This window comes from Ctenopharyngodon idella, chromosome 2 (genome assembly GCF_019924925.1).
Source record: "Ctenopharyngodon idella isolate HZGC_01 chromosome 2, HZGC01, whole genome shotgun sequence".
NCBI lineage: Eukaryota > Metazoa > Chordata > Actinopteri > Cypriniformes > Xenocyprididae > Ctenopharyngodon > Ctenopharyngodon idella.
Genome location: NC_067221.1, coordinates 40,220,182 through 40,241,492, shown reverse-complemented (window position 1 = coordinate 40,241,492; position 21,311 = coordinate 40,220,182). Strand labels below are relative to the sequence as shown.

Below are 21,311 nucleotides of genomic sequence, written 5' to 3'. Positions count from 1 at the left end.
TAAGGTACAACCACTGAACTCACATGAACTGATTTAAATATGTTTTTAGTACCTTTCTGCATCTTGAGAGAGGAAGTACCATTGCTGGCTATGCAGGCCTCGCTGAGCCATCGGATTTAAACAAAAATATCTTAATTTGTATTCCGAAGATGAACGAAGGTCTTACGGGTGTAGAATGACATGAGGGTGAGTAATAAATGACATTATATTCATATACAGTATCCACACCAATGTGGTGATTACATTAGATTCATCCACGCTGAGGAGCCGTGCTGATGCACAACCCACGTAAAGATGATAATTCCGCAAATAACTGCAATTGCAGGTTTCAAACAGAGATGGCGACAAAGAGGCAAAACTTACGGACTGCAGCTTTAATAAAACATTGTGCACAATACATATGAGTTCCCCGATTCTGAATCTGCCTGCAGATTAATGTCACTTAAACGATTCCTGATCTTGCTACACGCTCTAAGTAGCTCTAAGCTACTTTTCTATTTCTTATTTATTTTTTCACATATTTCTTTTTGTTCCTTTCATATAATTTTCAGTCTTTTTATTTTGTCTTTTTTCTTCCCTTAGATTTGCAAAACATTTAATCGTTTTACAACTGAAATTCAGTTTAACACAGTATGAGACAGACCGTGTTTGTACTTCTCCCAGCAGAAGGAGAAGGGCCCGTGATCTCAGCGGCACCAGAGATGGAGCCAGAAGACTTGAGTCTTGCAGATGGCTCAGTCATTGTCGGGCTGCTAAACCTTTGCACGCTCTTGTTAAGATGAAGAGACTTGCCAAGATGACTGTTGGCATAGTAACGGCACCACTGCAGCCCAATGTGATGTCATGATATTCTGATGCAGATTTTCTCTCTCCTTGCATCTATTTATACAGTCACACGTGAACTTTTTGCTTCATTTAGCTCTCATGTTAGTCCATAAACATTTTATATATATATATATATATATATACAGTCAACCCAACAATTATTCAGACATTTTTGATATATTTTTACTAGTGTGTGCAGGACACTATAGTTCATTTCTGTAAGTGAGGATAGCAAAATAAAGTAAACTGTGACATATTATACCCAAAAATTCTTCATACAGTGCATTACCAGTAAAACTGATACAAATTTGGAACCAAAAATTATTCAGACTGATCTGACCATGTTATCTGACATAATTAAGATTATTTTTTTCTGACACAGTTTAACTCTGAGATCTTGTCATATTTTATTACCATTTTTTAGACTATAGTGAATAAACTGTATTAATGAATGAAAAGTTCAAGGTGTCTGAATACATTTTGGTTTGACTGTATATATACATATATATCCCTCCAGAATATCAAGAAAATGTTTCTGATAAATCCTTGTAAACACATTACATAATAACAGACCAATATAATGATGGTATAACACTAACATTATGTTATGATGTAAAACTCTTCAGAAAAGACTTTCAGAACTTATTTAAAAAGTATGATTTTTTTTTTTAAGCTCTTGTAATATTAGGCTTTCAAATTCTGCCTGGAAGCATCTGTTGTGATGGAGCTTAACAGGAAGAAAAAGATGATCCGATCAGAGCTTGAACAAAATGATCATTTGATAAAGAACATGGAAATAATCTTCCACTGCCTGCAAACATACAGTAACATCAGCAACAAAATGATTTAAAGAGAAATGCAACAGGACAGAAGTGCTCAATATAGAGCGGCTCAATAACTTTGTGTTATTCTCAATGAAAGACAAGGGTGTGTGGGTGTGTGTGTGTGTGTGTGTGTGTGGTCCTAGTAAACCCTATGTTATGGGGACAAGAAGTCCTCACAAAGATGGCAATATCTAAAATCCTTGTCCTTGTAGGGACATTTTTTTGGTCCCCATGTAGAAAACAGCTTATAAATCATAATAGGTGATGTTTGAAAATGTAAAAATGGAGAACGTTTTGATGGGTAGGTTTAGGGTTAGGGGATAGAATATACAGTTTGTGCAGTATAAAAACCATTATACCTATGGAAAGTCCCCACAAAACATGAAAACCCAATGTGTGTGTGTGTGTGTGTGTGTGTGTGTGTGTGTGTGTGTGTGTGTGTGTGTGTGTGTGTGGGTTTGGCTGTTTGTAAGGGCCAAATTTTTCAAATGACCTCAGATTAGGTGAAATGTTAAAAACTGATGTGAGGATATCTGAGGTGCTCTTCAGTATTTGAACGGCTCATATTATGCTTTAAATCTACTGATATCAACAGGTTTGTGTTAAGTTTAGCTATAGAGTTGGTTTCGCATAAATAACTATTATTATGACAGTTAAGCACATTAAGCCACTACTTTTCATTACTGTTATGCAAAACACTAACATAATTTTAAACTAAAATAAAGTAATAAAATAAAATAATGAGAATTTGGTGGAAAGGTGATTGTCATTAAAGCAATGTCAAAACAAAATATTAATAGTCATATATATTTTTGTTGAAATGTGAGCTTTTTACATAGATATATTTTAACATAAATAAACAGCTTTTAATGAATGCAAAAAACTAAGGGACCTTATCAGATATGCTTTATTTCATAAAAACATAAACAGAACAATATGTGCAATTATTACTGTTAAACTACTTATTACTGTTAGCAACTGGTTGGTAAGATCTTACACATCTCTTAAACATGTCTCTTGTATTGCACACATTTGTTTCATATTAAATTAAATTAAATTAGAAAAATCTCAAAAACACAAAACAAACTGGCTGCAGTCAAAGTAACTAAAATTAAACTAAACTAAACTTTCTGAATTGCTGATTTCCTTTGAGAAATGAAATAATGAAGTGTTTTTACATTCCACTTGTCTAATACAAAACTGGTTTTAGTGAGAGTAATACTTCAATTATGTATTAATTAAATCCCCCCCAAAAAAAACAAAACAGGATGGGGCAAATATGGCACGGTAAAACATCACAAAAGAAAAAAAAAGATTTACATCCTGTTAAATATGACTGTATTATAATAACTTTGGGAAGTTTAGTGTCCTGAGGTGAGCTTTCGTGACAACACTTTATTTTGTTTGTTTGTTTTACCTTAATTCTGGGCAGAGTTACACCCTTCAGATCAGATTTAGGAGAACCAGTGCCCTTTCTGAGCCCAAACCCAAAGTCTTTAATGCACACAGGGCGAATGCGGTGTCCCAGCATGGAAAAGAGCTGCGCTCACGCCGCCGCCTCACATCTTTGGCTGAACAGCACCTCCACGACCTTGGGGTCGGCCAGGGTTGAGAGGTCACCCAGGTCTTTTTCGTTGCGTGCGATCTGTCGCAGAACTCTCCGCATTATCTTACCTGCCGGATGTGTGAAAAGCTTCAGTTTCAGGAGCAAAAGGAGGAATTAAGAATGCAAAAAAACAAAAGATCCCAGTACCTGAACGTGTTTTGGGAAGCCCTGGAGCATTCTGGATGAAATCTGGGGTGGCTATTGGTCCGATCTTCTCCCTCACTGAATGACAAAGCAGAAGAAATTTAGTAAGTGTGAAATAGATTGAGATTGTATTTTCTATTAGTGTTTAATCTGATCCTCTGACCTTTCCTCTTTAGCTCCTCCATCAGCGCACGGTTGAACTCTTTCTGCTCTTTCAGCGTGATGAAGCAGTACAGACACTCTCCCTTCACTGCATGAGGACGACTGACGACTGCAGCTTCAGCGACCGATGGGTGTTCAGACAGAGCCGCCTCTACTTCAGCTGTGCTCAACAAATGACCTGAGAGAAGAGACGGGACGGCTGTAAACACTAGTTTGGGGTCAGTAAATGAGCTTTTATTCAGCAAAGGATGCATTAAATTGATCAAAAGTGACAGTAAAGGGTTTCTACTAAAATATGAAGCAGCACAACTGTTTTCAACACTGATAATAATCAGAAATGTTTCTTGAGCAGCAAATCATCATATTAGAATGATTTCTGAAGGATCATGTGACACTGAAGACTGGCGTAATGATGCTGAAAATTCAGCTTTGATCACAGGAATAAATTACATTTTACTATATTTTCACATAAAAAAAAATTATTTCAAATTGCAAAAATATTTCACAATATCTCTGTTTTTATTGTATTTTTGATCAAATAAAAAGCAGCTTTGATGAGCATTATAGACTATATATATATATATATCTATATATTTCATTTATATATATATATATATATATATACACACACACACATTTTATATCTATATAAATGAAATATGTATCAAATCACATAAATATACACATACACACCTATATATATATATATCACACTTTAGATTAAGGTCCAGTTCTCACCATTAATTAACTATTAACTATGACTTTTGCCTCAATAAACTAATTAATAAATCCTAATTAATCCTAATTAATAGTTAGTAAGGTAGTTGTTAAGTTTAGGTATTGGGTATCGTAGGATTATGGGATGTAGAATATGGTCATGCAGAATAAGGCATTAATAAGTACTAATAAACAGCCAATATCCTAGTAATATGTATGCTAATAAGCAACTAGTACTGAGAATTGGAACCTAAACTTACCATATATATATATAAAGTTGTGGTCAGAATTATTGGCACCTTTGATAAATATGATCAAAGATGACTGTAATAATAAATCTGCATTGTTTATCCTTTTGATCTTTAATTCATAAAATGAGCAAAAATCTAACCTTTCACTGAAGGAAAAGAATTGAAATTGGGGAGAAAATCACATTATGAAATGAATGTTTTTCTCCAAAACACGTTGGCCACAATTATAGGCACCCTTTTATTCAATACTTTTTGCAACCTCCTTCTGCCAAGATAACAGCTCTGAGTCTTCACCTATAATGCCTGATGAGTTTGGAGAACACCTGACAAGAGATCAGAGACCATTCCTTCATGCAGAATCTCTACAGATCCTTCAGATTCCCAGATCCATGTTTGTGCTTCTTCTCTTCAGTTCACTCCACTCATTTTCTTTAGGGTTCAGGTCAGGGGACTGGGATGATGTTTGTTTTGGATCATTGTCCCGATGGAAGATCCAACCACGGCCCATTATAAGATTTCTAGCAGAAGCGGTCAGGTTTTGATTTTTTATCTGTTGGTATTTGAAAGAATCCATGATACCATGTATCTGAACAAGATGTCCAGGACCTCCGGCAGAAAAATAGGCCCACACAACATTAAAGATCCAGCAGTATATTTAACCGTGGGCATGAGGTACTTTTTATCCATGTGTGCACCAAACCCATCTGGTAGGTTTGCTGCCAAAAAGTTCTTTTTTTTAGTTTCACCTGACCATAGAAGCCGGTCCTGTTTGAAGTTACGGTCTTGTCTGACAACTGAATATTCTGGAGATTGTTTCTGGATGAGCGAGGAGGATTTTTCTTGAAACCCTCCTGAACAAATTGTGGGGATGTAGGTGCTGTTTGATCATTTTTTTGGGCTTTCTGAGACTCAAGACTCAACTAATCTTTGCAATTCTCCAGCTGTGATCCTTGGAGAGTCTTTGTCCACTCAAACTTTCCTCCTCACCGCGCATTAGGACGATTCAGACACACGTCCTCTTCCAGGCAGATTTGTAACATCTTTAGTTGATTGGAACTTCTTAATTATTGCCCTGATGGTGGAAATGGGGATTTTCAATGCTTTAGCTATTTTCTTACAGCCACTTTTTATTTTGTGAAGCTCAACAATCTTTTGCTGCACATCAGAACTATATTCTTTGGTTTTTCTCATTGTGATGAATGATTAAGGGAATTTGGCCTTTGTGTTTCCTCATGTTTATACTCCTGTGGAACAGGAAGTCATGGCTGGACAATTTCATGTTCATGATCACCCTGGTGTGCTAAAAAAAATGTAAATATGAATGGGAATATACTTCAGTGATATTTTACTCATAAAAAATTCTAGGGGTGCCAATAATTGTGGCCAACGTGTTTTGGAGAAAAACATTTATTTCATAATGTGATTTCCCCCCACTTTCAATTCTTTTCCTTCAGTGAAAGGTTCGATTTTTGCTAATTTTATGAATTAAAGATCAAAAGGATAAACAATGCAGATTTATTTTTATAGTCATCTTTGATCATATTTACCAAAGGTGCCAATAATTCTGACCACAACTGTATATATATATATAAAAAATTAATACAAAAATATATGCCATCTACTACCCTTTTTTTTTTCAACTTATTTTGTATTTCATACGTATTATTTCATGAAATAATGTGTCATATTATGGAAGTTAAATGCATCTTGAATGCTATTTCATGTTGTCATTAAGAGAAGGCAAATGAATATAATATGGCATGTCTTAGCAGCAGGTGGCAGCACTGAAACACTCTCTCTCTCAAGGTCTTACCAGAGACATTCAGCATGTCGTCGATCCGGCCGGTGATCCAGTAATATCCGTCCTTGTCCCGCCTGCAGCCTGAGGACACAAGGACACTCAGTTACAGTACATACTGCCAGTGTGCCGTAACACGATACAGCAACAGGTCAATCTGTAAACAGTGACTGCTGAAGTTTAGTGACGCTGCTGAAAAAGCCGGTAATGTGTTAAAACCTGAGCACACATGACAAATACATATAAAGCAAGACTGGTCTTTGGATGTAAACCATGTTAAATAACTAACCTTTTCAAATAAATAACATACTTTTAAATTTATTTATTTACTCACAAATACAAAATTAATTTTTAATTTTAATTTTTTTAATTCATGTGCCTTATAATCTTGAATCAGAAAAACTTCCCCTCCCTCTTGCAGCGACATCTCTTCTCTTGTCTGAGGACGAAGTCAGGGCAACCTGTCACTCACATGAGATCCACCAATAGCAAACCACAACCATCCAATCAATTTCCCAAGGACAAAATCAAGCCCCGCCTTACATATGTTCTTGTTCCAGAAGCTGTTTCACTTAGATATATGGCACAATAGGGAAGAAAAGACTATCGCAACTTCCGTTTCATGCTGAATTTAATTGAGAAATAGCAACACAAAAGTCCATAAAAAACACTTAAATGCAGAATATATCATAATTTGTCTCTTAGATTAGATTTGAATCACTTTGCTTTTTGGAATAAACGTATAAAGTAACCTTAATTTTTGAATTTACATTATAATACCCGAGTTACTTTTTTACATTAGTAACACGTGTGACTTACACGTGTGAAAATGTTTTAATAGTAAATACAATTTGAATTTTAAAACGTGTCAAGGATAATCTTTTTGTTCTGAAAGAAAAAGCGCCTCATTTTACGGATGTGAGCAAAAGTAACTCAAAATGTCACTTTTTTTAATGTCATTTTTAAAAGTAACATTCACTCATACTGGTTATGAAGTGGATGTGTTGCTGCATTACCATCTCCTGTCACATAGAATCCTGGGAATTTTTGGAAGTAGGTGCTCTCGAAGCGCTCCTGATTCCCATACACACCCCTCATGATTCCCGGCCAGGGCTTCCGGAAAACCTGAGACACAAACCATCTGTTTATAATGAGAATAAACTGATGAAAAAAAACATCTGGGATATTTGAACCACTGCGTGATGGGTTGGGACCACCATTTGATGTTGACTTCAACAACAATCTACAGTACACAACCTGTCTTAACCAATCTAAAACAAGGATGTAAATCTCACCAGGTATCCCTCCGCCTCCCCTTCTAATTCTTCTCCGTGTTCATTGAGAATGGCAGGCTGGACTCCAAAAAATGGGCATGTCTGCATAGAGATGTTCCTGTTTTTAACAGTGTCATCAAGACAGATGTAAGGTGTAATAACTGAAGGTGAATTTAAGGAGACTCACAGCAGACCCAGGCTTCAGTGGTGTAGCAGCTGGAAGAGGGGTCAAAACATGGCCACCCTGCCCAAACAACAAACAGAGTTTAACTTATCAATTATTAACTGAGCAGACATTTTATATAAGCAATAAGCTACTTATTTTACCACAGTTAAAGGTGTTTTTAGGCAACTTTGGATCAACAAGCTTGGTCAGTATGCATCTTGACTGGTTTTGATTGTTGTAAATGTTTTACCGTCTCTGTTTGCCAGAAGGTGTCGATAACCGGACAGCGCTGCTGACCCACAACTTCATAATACCAAAGCCAAGCCTCCGGGTTTATGGGCTCACCGACCGTACCCAACACACGCAAGCTGGACAGGTCAAACCTGTGAGAGACACATTCAAGTTACCAAAAATAACTAGTTTTCTACACTACTGTGTGGAAAAACAATGCACAAACTGTGCATTGTTGTGTAAAGCCTATATAGATGGGAAGATCATTTTTAAAAATAATTTTTGACCAATAGGTGGAGCTAACAACCTTTGATAGTGTAAACGCTCCCTATGAACACTGTCACAACATTGAGAAATGTGTGAGACTCTTCTTCACACAACACAAATGTGTGAGTTCAACACTACCGGTTACTGACTAGCCATTTAACAGCATCTGTACCAGCTCCAAGCACGACTAGTTGACCTGTCGTACACATTGTTATGCTCTTAATCCATAATGTGATTTAAGTAAATTGTAATATCCACAATAGAAATGTAAAGTGGTACTTGATTTTATTTATTGGAATTGGAATATTTAATGAAGTATTGTAAAGACATAATCAAATGTTTCTTTCAAATAGTGTTCACTAATAAATCAAATATCATAAGACCAGCAACAGTTGTTATGAAAATACTTATTTCATGTAAAGTAGTTTTAAACAAAGTTACTTGCAATATCTCTAATAAGCTAAATAAAATGACCAGAGATTTGAATGTGTCTTAATGGAGCATTTGGCTTTCTGAGGCCTCCAGCGCCCCCTGGAGGACAGTTATGAGCTAGCAGCAGTTTCTGGCCAGTGTGTGTGTACCTACTTAACCATATTTTAAGAGCAAATTTGTATTCAGAAGTGAGCTATTTCTAACAATACCTTTTGGGAGAGATCCAGTGACATCCTCATTTGTAAAAACAATATATACATATATTTTTTTAACAAATAATAATTTATTATTTATTAATATTTTATATATATATATATGGTTGTATTTGTATATAACTGTATGTGACAAATAAAAAAATCTTGAATTTAAATTAATAGTAATTATAATAATATTTATGTATATTAATATTATAACATTAATAATAATATTTTTTTTCTATAAACAAATTAAGTATTATGTTTACGTTAGGCTAAAACAATGTAAAAACAATATATAAATATTTTATAAATAATATTTTTTATTTATTAACTAATAATAATTACATTTAATAATTCAATTAAATAATAAATGATTGCTTATACATTTATGTATATTATTATTTATTTATTTTATTATTTTAATGTATTTTTCTAAAAATGTATTAGGTTTTCTGTTACGGTGTAAAAAAATATTTGTACAATATAAACAATAATTGTAAAAACTATATTTAGTAATTTATTATTTGTTTAATATTTATTTTTTATTTATTTATTTTTTTCTGTAAAATAGTATTAAGTTTTCTGTTAGTAGTTAGGGTTAGGTTATATAATTTACGATTAGCTGTATATGAAAACAATATTTGTTCCAACCGTGCTAAATACACATATGTGTGTGTGTGTGTGTGTGTGTGTGTGTGTGTGCGCTCACCGCTGCAGTGGTTCTCTGCCGTATTTCATCAGTAGTCTTATAGCAGTGGGCGCAGTGTAGAACTTGGAGACTCCGTACTTCTCAATGATCTCCCACAGTCGGCCCACATGAGGGTAAACCGGGACACCTTCAAACTACACACACACCAAATCACTTTCATCCAAACTGTTTGTGGCAAATTATAATTATACAGTAATTATATATAATTAACAAACTGATTGCATATATTTTTAAATGACAGGAAAATCTATGCTAAAAAATTCTGAAACAATTTGCAATTTACCAGTTTATACAAGTAAAAATTCTACATTATATTTAATTGGCTGCAGAACTTACGAGCACGCTGGTCGCGCCATTGGCTAATGGGCCGTACGTGATGTAGGAGTGGCCTGTTATCCAGCCAATGTCTGCAGTGCACCAGTAAACGTCGTCATGGTGATAATCGAAAACATATTTGAAGGTCAGTGATGTGTAGAGCATATAGCCGGTGATGGTGTGGACGACCCCCTGTACAGGAATGAATCGATGCAACAAACACTGTTGTGATGGAACACTAACATGCTACTTAGTGCACACTGTGCAGTATATACTGTATGCTGCCTAAAGTATGTGAAGCAGTGCATGCTGCTGAACATATTAACAGTATTATGCTACAATTAGTGAATTAGCATTAGAAATAAATAAGGTTATTTTGCAGCTTAAACCATTTTAATATCTTAACTTTTAGCAATCTGAACAAATAAGAAGTCAAGAAGGAGACTGTGATGATATGGAAATGGAAGGTTGAGTGCATTGCACTGTGGGATGCATTTTGTTGTATAGTGTATATCATATCCTTGCTCAAAAAAGTATTAATTTCTTAAAAAAATATCTTAATGACCTCAAATTTTTGAACTGTAGTTCATGTATGTATTTCAGTACTTCCATATGTTAAATTGTATGTGAGAGGTCACTTGCCTTGGGTTTTCCGGTCGAGCCGCTGGTGTAAAGTATGAAGAGAGGATCTTCGGAGTCCATCCACTCCGGTTCACACTCGTCTGACACACCGTCCATCAGATCATCCCACCAAATGTCACATGATTCATCCCACGGGGTCTGGAGCGCATGCATATACAAACACACATTGTTTAAAAAAAAAAAATCTTTCAGACCTCAAAATTCTGAACAGTAGTATATATATATATATGTGACCCTGGACCACAAAAGCAGTCATAAGTCGCACGGGTATATTTGTAGCAATAGCCAACAATACATTGTATGGGTCAAAATTATCGATTTTTCTTTTATGCCAAAAATCATTAGGATATTAAGTAAAGACCATGTTCCATGAAGATATTTTATACATTTCTTACCGTAAATATATCAAAAATGTATTTTTGTGAGTGGATATGCATTGCTAAGGACTTCATTTGGACAACTTTAAAGGCGATTTTCTCATTATTTTGATTTTTTTGCACCCTCAGATTCCAGATTTTCAATTAGTTGTATCTCGACCAAATATTGTCCTCCTAACAAGCTTATTTATTCAGCTTTCAGATGATGAATAAATCTCAATTTCAAATTTTTTTGTGGTCCAGGGTCACACACACACACACACACACACACACACATATATATATATATATATATATATATATATATATATGTGTGTGAAAACTATGAATTGTATAAAGCGCTATATAAGGTGACTTGACTATTTATCTTGAGAAATGAAGTTAAGCAAGTTGAGCAATCCTCTGCAAGGATGCATTAAAATGATCAAAAGTTGCATTAAAGACATTTATAATGTTTTTTTTTATTTCAAATGAATGCTGTTCTTTTGAACTTTCTATTCATCAAAGAATCCTGAAAAATGTTTTTTGAGCAAATCATCATATTAGAATGATTTCTGTAGGATCATGTGACACTGAAGACTGGAGTAATGATGCTGAAAATTCAGCTTTGATCACAGGAATCAAATGTTTGTGTGTGTGTGTGTGTGTGTGCGTGTTTGTGTGTGTATTACTGTATTTTCTTCCATAGACAGAATAATGGAGCTGCTGCTTTCCATACAACAAATATGCATGGTATTTTTTCCTGCTAACGAAGCATCATATAAGAAGTCTGTACAACTCAACCTTTAACCAACCTGTAGTTTGTTGGAAGCATCATTGTTTGTTATGAAGGCATGATGTCTGACCACCACACACTTCTGAACAGACAAGGCCATGCTGAGGGAGAGAGAGATCATTATAAGATAAAAGTAAAAAGTGTTGCGATGATGCTAGGTGCTGTGAATGGTTGCCAGGGCGTTACTATGTGGTTGCTGTATGAGTAAGTATGAAAAATAATAGCATTGTTTGCATAGGTGTTCTTATGTATGTCATTTATTGACTAGTCTAATACCATCTGAAGATCATAAATGATTATTGTGCCAAATCAGTGACATCATTCAGTCACATGTTACACAATTCTGTTTGCTCTATGATGCGTAAGTCTCATTTCACATGCTGCCATGGTGACACAAAGAGGAGGCTTCCAAACTGTGCTGTTGCCCGGCAACCCCTGACAGTTTCTGATTGGGTGAGTGAACGGGTGAGAGGTTCATGTAAACAGAGGATCCTCTAATAGTGGAGAACATGAGACAGGGACGCACCTCTCCTTACAGCGCTGCAGAGCTTCAGACGCAACCTTCTTCAGATTGATCAGCTTGTCACCTCTGTAAACACCATCTGTAGGACACAAAGAGAGAGCAAACATGTGAGATAGGAAGAGAGAGAGAAAGATAGACAGAGGGATGATGCGTTGTGGATACAAATTGATGATTGGCTGGCTGGTTTTATAGAAACTGTCAGGAAATGTAAACAACTTTTGTGTCTTTATCAGATTTTTTTTGCATATATACTGTCTCTGATAATAATCACACATGCACTTACTGCTTGCTCTGTTAATGTAAAACTGTTTTAATGAATGAAATGAATGACTTGCTCAATCTGTTGCTCTGCTCTTCGTCAACGCGCGCTTGCACCACCTGCTGGTGAGGTCGACTAACAGCAGATGGAGATTATGCTAGGGACTGAAATGTATGTGAAATGTTGAAATTTGAACCACTGCATTTGTGGACGCAAAATAAAATGGACCTAAAATTGCCTGCTGAATATTATAGGTTGTATTTTTAAACAGAATGAATTTTTTGGAAGTGAAATCTGAACGGTGAATATGGATTATTGCATTTTTAACAATGAAAATGTGTGTGAAATGTTTTGAATTGAAATATTTACAGCTTAAATATACAACCATGTTGAATTTCAGTCCATAAAAATGCAAGCCCTAAAAATACAATGCATTAAAATACAAGCACGGTTAATGCAATGCATGTTTTTTTCAAGTATGTTAGTGCAATTCAAGATGCTTTTTGTTTCAAAAACATATGGCATTATTTTACTTCCATATTAATCGATTTGACAGCACTTATATATACTCTATATGAGTGAATCGTCCAGATAGTTAAATAAGAAATTATATTTTGAACAATATTTTCTATTCTTCTAAATGCCCATTATTCTTGATTATTTTTATTACTGTAATTTTGTTTTTGTACAACATTTAAACACATATACCAGTTTGGGGTTGGTAAAATGTGATGTTTTATAATAAGATAATAATAATAAGATTTGCAAGTCTCTTCTGCTTACCATTTGATCAAAAATACAGTAAAAACAGTAACATTGTGAATTTTTTTAACTGTTTTCTATTTGAATATATTTTAAAACTTTCAGAAATCATTTTAAAATGCTGATTTGCTGCTCAAAAAACATTTCATATAATCATCAGTGTTGAAAACAGTTGTGATGCTTCATATTTTTGTTTAAACCATGTCCTGTCTAATTGACCTGAATAAGCAACAAAATGTGAATCAGACTTTGCTGATAGTCAAAAGTGTGACTCCACAGGATTTCCGGTGTTGTAAACACGACATCACATCTCTATTCACATTATCTCTGGTTATCAGTTACTGTCCAGCTTATCTGTAAAAGCTCATTTACAAACCCAATAAACATACAGTCAGCCCAAACACACGTCCTTTAATACAGATCAGACCTACACCGAAATGTGGAGAGATGATGCGTGAGGAGACATGAGATGAACTTCAGCCTATGTGTGTTATATTTACCTGCTGTTACCAGGATGTTGCACTGAGCATCCATGATCCTCTCACACAGAGACTCAGACGAGAAACCGGCAAACTGAACAAGGAAGACAGCAGAGAGTTAGATGCTAGTTTAATTAGATGCTCAAAGTTCAATGCAAAGGGAGATATTTTCTTTTACAGAAATCACTTTTTAAGAACTACAACAAATGGCTGGTAGGGACTACAACGAGCTTCTTCCTGGGTTAGTGACATCACTAACCCTAAAATTTACATAAACCCTGCCCCCGAGAACACACACCAAAGGGGTGTGGCCATGTTGGGCTGCTTTAGAGAAGAGGAAGAGTTGTTGTAGTAGAGTGTTGTTACCATGCCGTCATTTTACACCGGACTGCTTCACAAACGAGGGTCAATTCAATGCAAAAGATTAACATGACGGCACATGCTAGTCAATGAGTTGAATCAACTCCACAGCAACTACATAAATTTATCCACTAACCATTCAGAAACGCCTAGTTGCATTCTAAAAGTTGTAACTTCTTCCTGAGTCTCTCCATCAGTGTCCGACTCCGGTTTGAACAATGTAAGGCTGAACACTGTTACTGACAATCCTCATTTTGGCTGCGTGAGATTCTCCTGCTTTGTTGTTGTTAAGCAACTTAAGCGCAAGCTGTTAAAGCTCCGCCCTCTTCTGGAAAGGGGGCCGGGAGCAGCAGCTCATTTGCATTTAAAGGGACACACACAAAAACGGCATGTTTTTGCTCACACCCAAAAAGGGGCAAATTCGACAAGCTATAATAAATGATCTGTGGGGTATTTTGAGCTGAAACTTCACAGACACATTCTGGGGACACCAGAGACTTATATTACATCTTGTGAAAAGAGGGATAATAGGTCCCCTTTAACACATTGCGTTCATATTCTGGGCTCATCTCGCCTATATATAGTATTCATCATCAATAAGGTGTATACTGAATTTGGTCTTTTAATATCACTGTTTTAGTACATTAAGGCACTTTAAGTGCTTTTCAAGTTAAGCGTTTTAGAACGTCTCGCTGTTTTTTGTGATTGAAATACTACAGCAGGTGCTGGATATGGATTGCAGGTGCCCAAAACTTGCATATTATTCACATATTTTTGTTTTTCTTCTTTTGAGATGGAAAACTAGCAGGCCTATAATGCAGTTCTATGGATGTTTTGCCCGCCTCTGGGTCTCCGCACCAGTCACATGACTGAAAACTATGAATATCAATGATAATCAATGATGAAAACGTATTAAAATACGAGGCAAATTCAAATTCTGCTGTAAAGCAGCTCTAAAAAAGGCAATAGTGTCATTAATTAGCTCAAGTCAGTTCAGTTTTGCTTCAGTTCGATAACTGCAAAGTTCATCAATTATGAAATGAGTTCACTTCAGCTATAAAGCAGCTCTACAGAAGACAATAGTGTCGTTATTCAGCTCAATTTCTAAATCAATATTTTGATTCGGTTCAGTTCTATAACAGTGTCAATGTCGTAAAATTCGTCGGTTATGAAATGTGGATAATAATTTGGATATCTTCCAAAAGAAATGAATAGAATAACAGTCTGGCTGGAATGGGGTCATCATCCAAGAATAAAAAATAGGCTTTGATGAAAAAAAAAGTACTTGTGTTATTTTTAACTCCAGCTATAACCTTTACATGGCTAAAGAGGCTTGGCAGGCAGAAGTAGTCCTGGCAGGGTCAATGAGGCTGTACTCATTTCATGCATATTAATGATACCGTGCTAAATACTGACCCTGGTTTAAACTCTCCTTCAGACCTTCCTCGACAGATGATAGAGCTTAAAACCTAGAATATTCCTTTAAAGTCACAATGAAATCAAAATTGGCAATTCTTGTCAAAATAACTTCCCCTCCCTCTTGCAATGACTTCTCTTCTCTGATGATGTGTTCACTGGCGCAAGGGTGGGGCAACCTGTCACTCACATGAGATCCACCAATAGCAAACCACAACCATTCAATCAATTCCTGATGGACAAAATCAAGCCCCGCCTTACATTTGTTCTTGTTCCAGAAGCCGTTTCACTCAGATATGCGTCACAATATGGAAGACTAGGACAACTTCCGTTTCATGCGGACTTTAATGTAAAACTACTAGAGATCTGTAAACCTGCTCACCACTATAGAGTGAACAGCCCCGATTCTAGCGCAGGCCAGCATTGTGTACACCAGCTCTGGAATCATGGGTAGGTAGATGGCGACTCTGTCCCCCTTCTTCACACCTGGATCACAGAAACAAACATTAATGTAAATGGAAACCGTTAGTGAGAATGCTCACACATGGATGTCAGTGGTTCAATGCACTAATATTTTGCATTCTAGAAATGCTGAGCAAACTCAAACCCAGCGGAGAATGACACTCTTACCCAACAGCTTTAATGTATTGGCACATCGGCACACGTTTCTCAACAGCTGGTTGTAGGTGATGGTCAGGTGATGATCAGGGGAGTTTCCCTCCCTGCAGAAAACATCGATCAATATTAAACCATTAGGAAATAACAGATGACCTTCATGATGCAATGCTATATGCCTAATGAGTTTTTCCATCTGCATTTAAAATGATTTTGCAATTACAAAACGTCTGAGGCCGATAATAAAAATGCTTCTATTCTGGATTTAATACGTCATGACGAATATTATATTATCAGCATAACAATTTGAGTGAAAAGTTCAGTGATGTTAGATTGTTAAAACTATCCAAAATATTTTTTTTTAATTGAAATAAAGTTGAAATAAAATAAAATGAATGTTAATATAAATAACTGAAATAAATAATATTTGGTTGAAGTATATAAAAAAATGTATAAAATTGACAAAAGCGCATAACGAAATTACTAAAACTTAAACTGAAAACTGTAAATATAAAAATAAAAGCTAATTCAAAATATGTAATCAATACTATAAAATATATAAATAATAGTAAAATAACACTGGTTGAAATAAAATCATTTCATATTTTAACAAATACATGATCGTCTCATTTGTCATCCTTTTTCTTTAACAATAGCATTATTTGTTCCAAAAAGCACAAAAAATATGTGTTTGAATAATTCACATGATTTATTCACATTTAAAGGGGACCTATTATGCAAAATTCACTTTTATAAGGTGTTTGAACACCGATGTATGTCCGCAGTGTGTGAGAACAACCAGCCTATAATGGTAAAAATCCACTCACTTATTTTTTTCATAATTCCCATATAAATCAAAAGCAGTTTCATCAAACAAGCTGATTCAGATTCTCCCCTACAATGATGTCATCGTAGGTAGAAGCCCCGCCCACAACCTCTTTCTCTGAGCCAAAGAGGCATTACAAGTGTGGTGTTTTGGGATGTACCGATGCACATAAGTGTCTCCATAGACTCCAGCCATCTGAGTCACTGAGGACATCATGATTAAATTGCATTTTCAAAGGAAATGTCCTGAAGAAAATCGGTAAAGTCTTATAGGTTTTCACTAATAATTTTGCCCTGGACTGCTTCACAAACAAGGGTCTTTTTTTAATGGTGGATTTTCACAAAGGCTAATTATGAAACATATAAGGCTGAACACTGCTACTGACAGTTTCTGACATTTTCAGTGAGTGAGACTGCCCTGTTTTGTTGTTGCTGGTATGTCAGAGCATGAGCTCTTGAAGCTCCGCCCTCTTCTGGAAAGGGGGCCGGGAGCAGCAGCTCATTTGCATTTAAAGGGACACACACAAAAACGGCGCGTTTTTGCTCACCCCCAAAAAGTGGCAATTTTAACATGCTATAAAAAATTATCTGTGGGGTATTTTTAACTAAAACTTCACATACACATTCTGGGGACTTCAGAGACTTATTTTACATCTTGTAAAAATGAGCATAATAGGTCCCCTTTAAATTGTCATTTGCAGAATACGAAATAATAATTCTTCATTTTATGCCATAAGATTTTGTTCTTCTCAATGCATGTTTTAAATCCTAAAATTTTCTGTTTATTCCCAGGGTGAAATTAGACTTTGATTGTCAGTGTGGTCTCAGACTTTTGGACCCCACTGTACGCGTCTCCTTTTTACAGGACTTTGGCTCTGCTGCCTGTATTAGATTTGGATGTCCGTCAGCTGTGCCTTTGGCCGGTCAAGAACAGTTAATTCAACAGATTTCAACATGGCAACGTGCCTTGTTAAACTTGTTAAAGACCTAGATGTAGTGATGCTTGTTTTAGGAAGCATTACTAATGATATTTGTGTCTTTCCATTATTTCACTGTACTGGAAGCATGTGGCTGTGTGCAAAGTCATGCAACACATTCAATGCAAATAAACAAGAAAGCTCTCAGCCATGTTTTACTAGGCAACTGCACCTGGTCATCCAAAAAAGGAAAGACCGTGATGGACCGCTGACAAGATGAACAGTTTTTAAGCAGAGTGAACCCTCAGGTATGAATGGATGGCACCATAAAGAAGGGATTCTGACCTCTGAGGTTGCACGTTGCATCATATTTTGTATTATATAACAAAGGACCGCATAGGTTACATGTGTTTAAGTATATATAGTGTACACACTGCTTTTAAGAGCCTTTTTTGTGCCTCCATTAGCACTTGATGGTTAATGTCTAACTGAAGTGTCGCTTCAGCATGGTTCGCATGCTTTGGTTCTTGGCATCTGTTAGGAGACTATCTGCCAAAACCACCTCATGTAACGTGCCAGAGAGAGAGAGAGAGACAGTCTAGACTATAGCCAGAGGACTCTGTTCTCATAGCACGCTTCTGTTCACCCATGCAAACCAGTTAACCTGGTATTATTGAGATGTTTATAGTTAGATGGCCATAGTTAAACATTTTCCTATTGACTTTTTGGATAAATCTCACAAAACCTGTCCATAATATCTTCAGGGTAAATTTTACATCAAAATCTAAATAAAAACTAAATTATATATAATTTATCATTTATATATTTAGATAATATATATTTATATATATATATATGATGTGGCGATTAATTAATCTAATTAATTGCAAATTAATCGCACATCAAATTTGCCTAAGAAATTATCCCCAAAAGATAATTTAAATTCATTATTGTGTTAAATGAAAAAAGCTTCAAATAGACATTACAAAAAGTAGTTTTATTAGTAGCAATATTATATATGTAGTAGCTATATGTAAAACTATGTAAAAAATATTATATTTATATATGTGCGTGTGTAAATATTATATTATATATGTAAAATCATGTATAAGTGCTGTCAAATAGATTAATTGCATCTAACATAAAAGTCTGTAAATATATGTGTGTATATATATAAATATATATATATATATATATATATATATATATTTAATATATAAAATAAACATACACATATTATATATTTACAGGCTTTTATGTTAGATGAGATTAATCACGATTAATCGATTTGTTTGTATATATATATTACATATATATGTATATATATATATATATATATATATATATATATAAATTAATCAATTAATCGCATCTAACATTAATGTCTGTAAATATATGTGTGTGTGTGTGTGTATATATATATAATATAAATATATATTTTATATATAAAATACACATATTATATATTTACAGACTTTTATGTTAGATGCGATTAATCGATTTGTTTGTATATATATTTCCCATATATATACACACACACACACACACACACACACACATCAATAAATCGATTAATCGCATCTAACATAAAAGTCTGTAAATATGTGTGTGTATATATATATATTATAAACATATATTTTATATATAAAATACACATACACATATTATATATTTACAGACTGACAGACTTTATGTTAGATGCGATTAATCGCGATCAATCGATTTGTTTGTATATATATATATATATATATATATATATATATATATATATATATGTATGTTTGTATACATTATATTATATATGTAAAATCATGTATGAGTGCTGTCAAATCGATTAATCAAGATTAATCACATCTAACATAAAAGTCTGTAAATATATAATATGTGTATGTGTATATACAGTATATATAATAAATTACAATCATTTGAATACAATGAAAATAATATAAATTACAAAAACAAATCAAACATTTACAATTACAAACATTAACACTACAAATTTAAGGGGGAAAATGTGATTTTCCCTGAAATTAATGAAATTTCCATGAAATAATGACATCAATGTTAATATTCCTAAAAAAAAAATGTGTAATTTTATTTTATGCACAATACAATTTCTTATTTCTCTATAAATGTGAGGTGAAATATGACCTCGACATGCTTTTTTGAGATTGACCCTTGTTAGAATGTGGCTAAATGGCGATGCAAAGCAGATGTGTGATATATGACTGTATACGGCGCTGTATATAACAGCAGTCATCTGACACTCCTAGTTCCACACGACTATTAATACTTCAAAGCAAAGATTACATGACAACAATGAGTGTTACTGAACCAGTATCACCTACATACAGTATGGCATCAACCCAATATTATCACAGAAAAAGTTTATTATATATTGGAAACAGTCATAGGGACGTTCCTGAGAAGTCATCTGGAATTAACAGCTGGATGACTTCTCATGTGTCATTGATTCAATTCTTACAGGAATCTTCCTATCACTGTTTACAGTATGTAATCAAGGAGTTCTGTGATAGCATCAGTTTGATGTCATATTCAGGTGACATGATTCAATAACACTCAGATTAATCAGTGTGCCCTGCCTTGTCTGTCTAGAAGAACAGGAGCTACTTATACAATCTGATTCCCAAGTCTGGACTGAACCTTGCACAAATGCATTAACTCAATGTTGCTAAACCATGTTCATATCTATTTCAAATCATTCTTTATATCTGCTGCTTAGTCTTTACATAATTTATCGTGATAAAAATATAATTTCTATTGTGAAAACACATGCCAACAAGTACTTCTCTTTTGCTTTGACTTTGCCAGTCTGAAATGCATCAACTATTAAAGCTTGGATTATATAACACAAGTTATTATTGTGCACCATATCAACAGAGTGAAAACATGATAGATTACCAGTAGTAAGCCACTTTCTCTCCCAGGTTCCTCTCATGCACATTCCGGTCAAGGACATTGTAGCAAATGTTGGTTTTTGCTCCCTCCATGAACTTGATGTAAATGTCCCCTTTGGTGACATCAAAGTTATACTGCATCATCTGCCCTGACGGGGGCTTCTTCCAGTAAAACTCTTGAGCAACATCCCCCCAGAACTCTGTAATGCATATTAAACGAACGGTTTTAATGCATTATCTGCCCTTATTACAAATCCCCCTCTCACTCAGTCATGTGCGTGCACTTTAGCTTACCTTCAGGCTGTTCTGTAGACTTCTTGTATAGTGCAAGATACGCACTGAAGTCTGGCATGTGTGCATCTGTGAACAGGCCGTCAGGTGGATGGTATATCTTCTCCTCTGGCTCCTGGGTCCCTGGAACAACCGTGTTGGTGGAGTCTGAAACAGGTGACATTTCACAATTTCTATGATCTGTGTTGGGATAGATGTCAGTCTGTAGATGAAGAAGTTTATTGTGTCTGTGCA

At 35.0% G+C, this 21,311-nt stretch overlaps 1 protein-coding gene across 1 annotated transcript; it reads right to left on the bottom strand.

The window, feature by feature from the left end:
* Positions 1-2,540: 2,540 nt before the first annotated feature.
* acss2l (acyl-CoA synthetase short chain family member 2 like) lies at positions 2,541-21,307 on the bottom strand. The gene is made up of 18 exons (XM_051883994.1): positions 21,081-21,307; positions 20,791-20,986; positions 16,142-16,233; positions 15,894-15,997; positions 13,757-13,829; positions 12,239-12,314; positions 11,732-11,813; positions 10,561-10,698; positions 9,940-10,110; positions 9,604-9,737; positions 8,018-8,150; positions 7,789-7,845; positions 7,623-7,703; positions 7,344-7,452; positions 6,343-6,411; positions 3,563-3,739; positions 3,403-3,477; positions 2,541-3,323 (listed from the first exon to the last, which is right to left on the bottom strand). The coding sequence occupies exons 1-18, from the start codon at positions 21,238-21,240 to the stop codon at positions 3,196-3,198; spliced, it is 2,055 nt and encodes a 684-aa protein (XP_051739954.1). The 5' UTR covers positions 21,241-21,307; the 3' UTR covers positions 2,541-3,195.
* Positions 21,308-21,311: the final 4 nt, after the last annotated feature.

Coding starts and splice junctions, on each gene's coding strand:
- acss2l (XM_051883994.1), bottom strand. CDS start 21,240: ATGTCACCTGTTTCAGACTCCACCAACACGGTTGTTCCAGGGACCCAG. Junction 10,699..11,731: donor ATGCTTCCAACAAACTACAG/GTTGGTTAAAGG, acceptor CATGCGCTCCAG/ACCCCGTGGGATGAATCATG. Junction 7,704..7,788: donor CACTGAAGCCTGGGTCTGCT/GTGAGTCTCCTT, acceptor ATCTCTATGCAG/ACATGCCCATTTTTTGGAGT.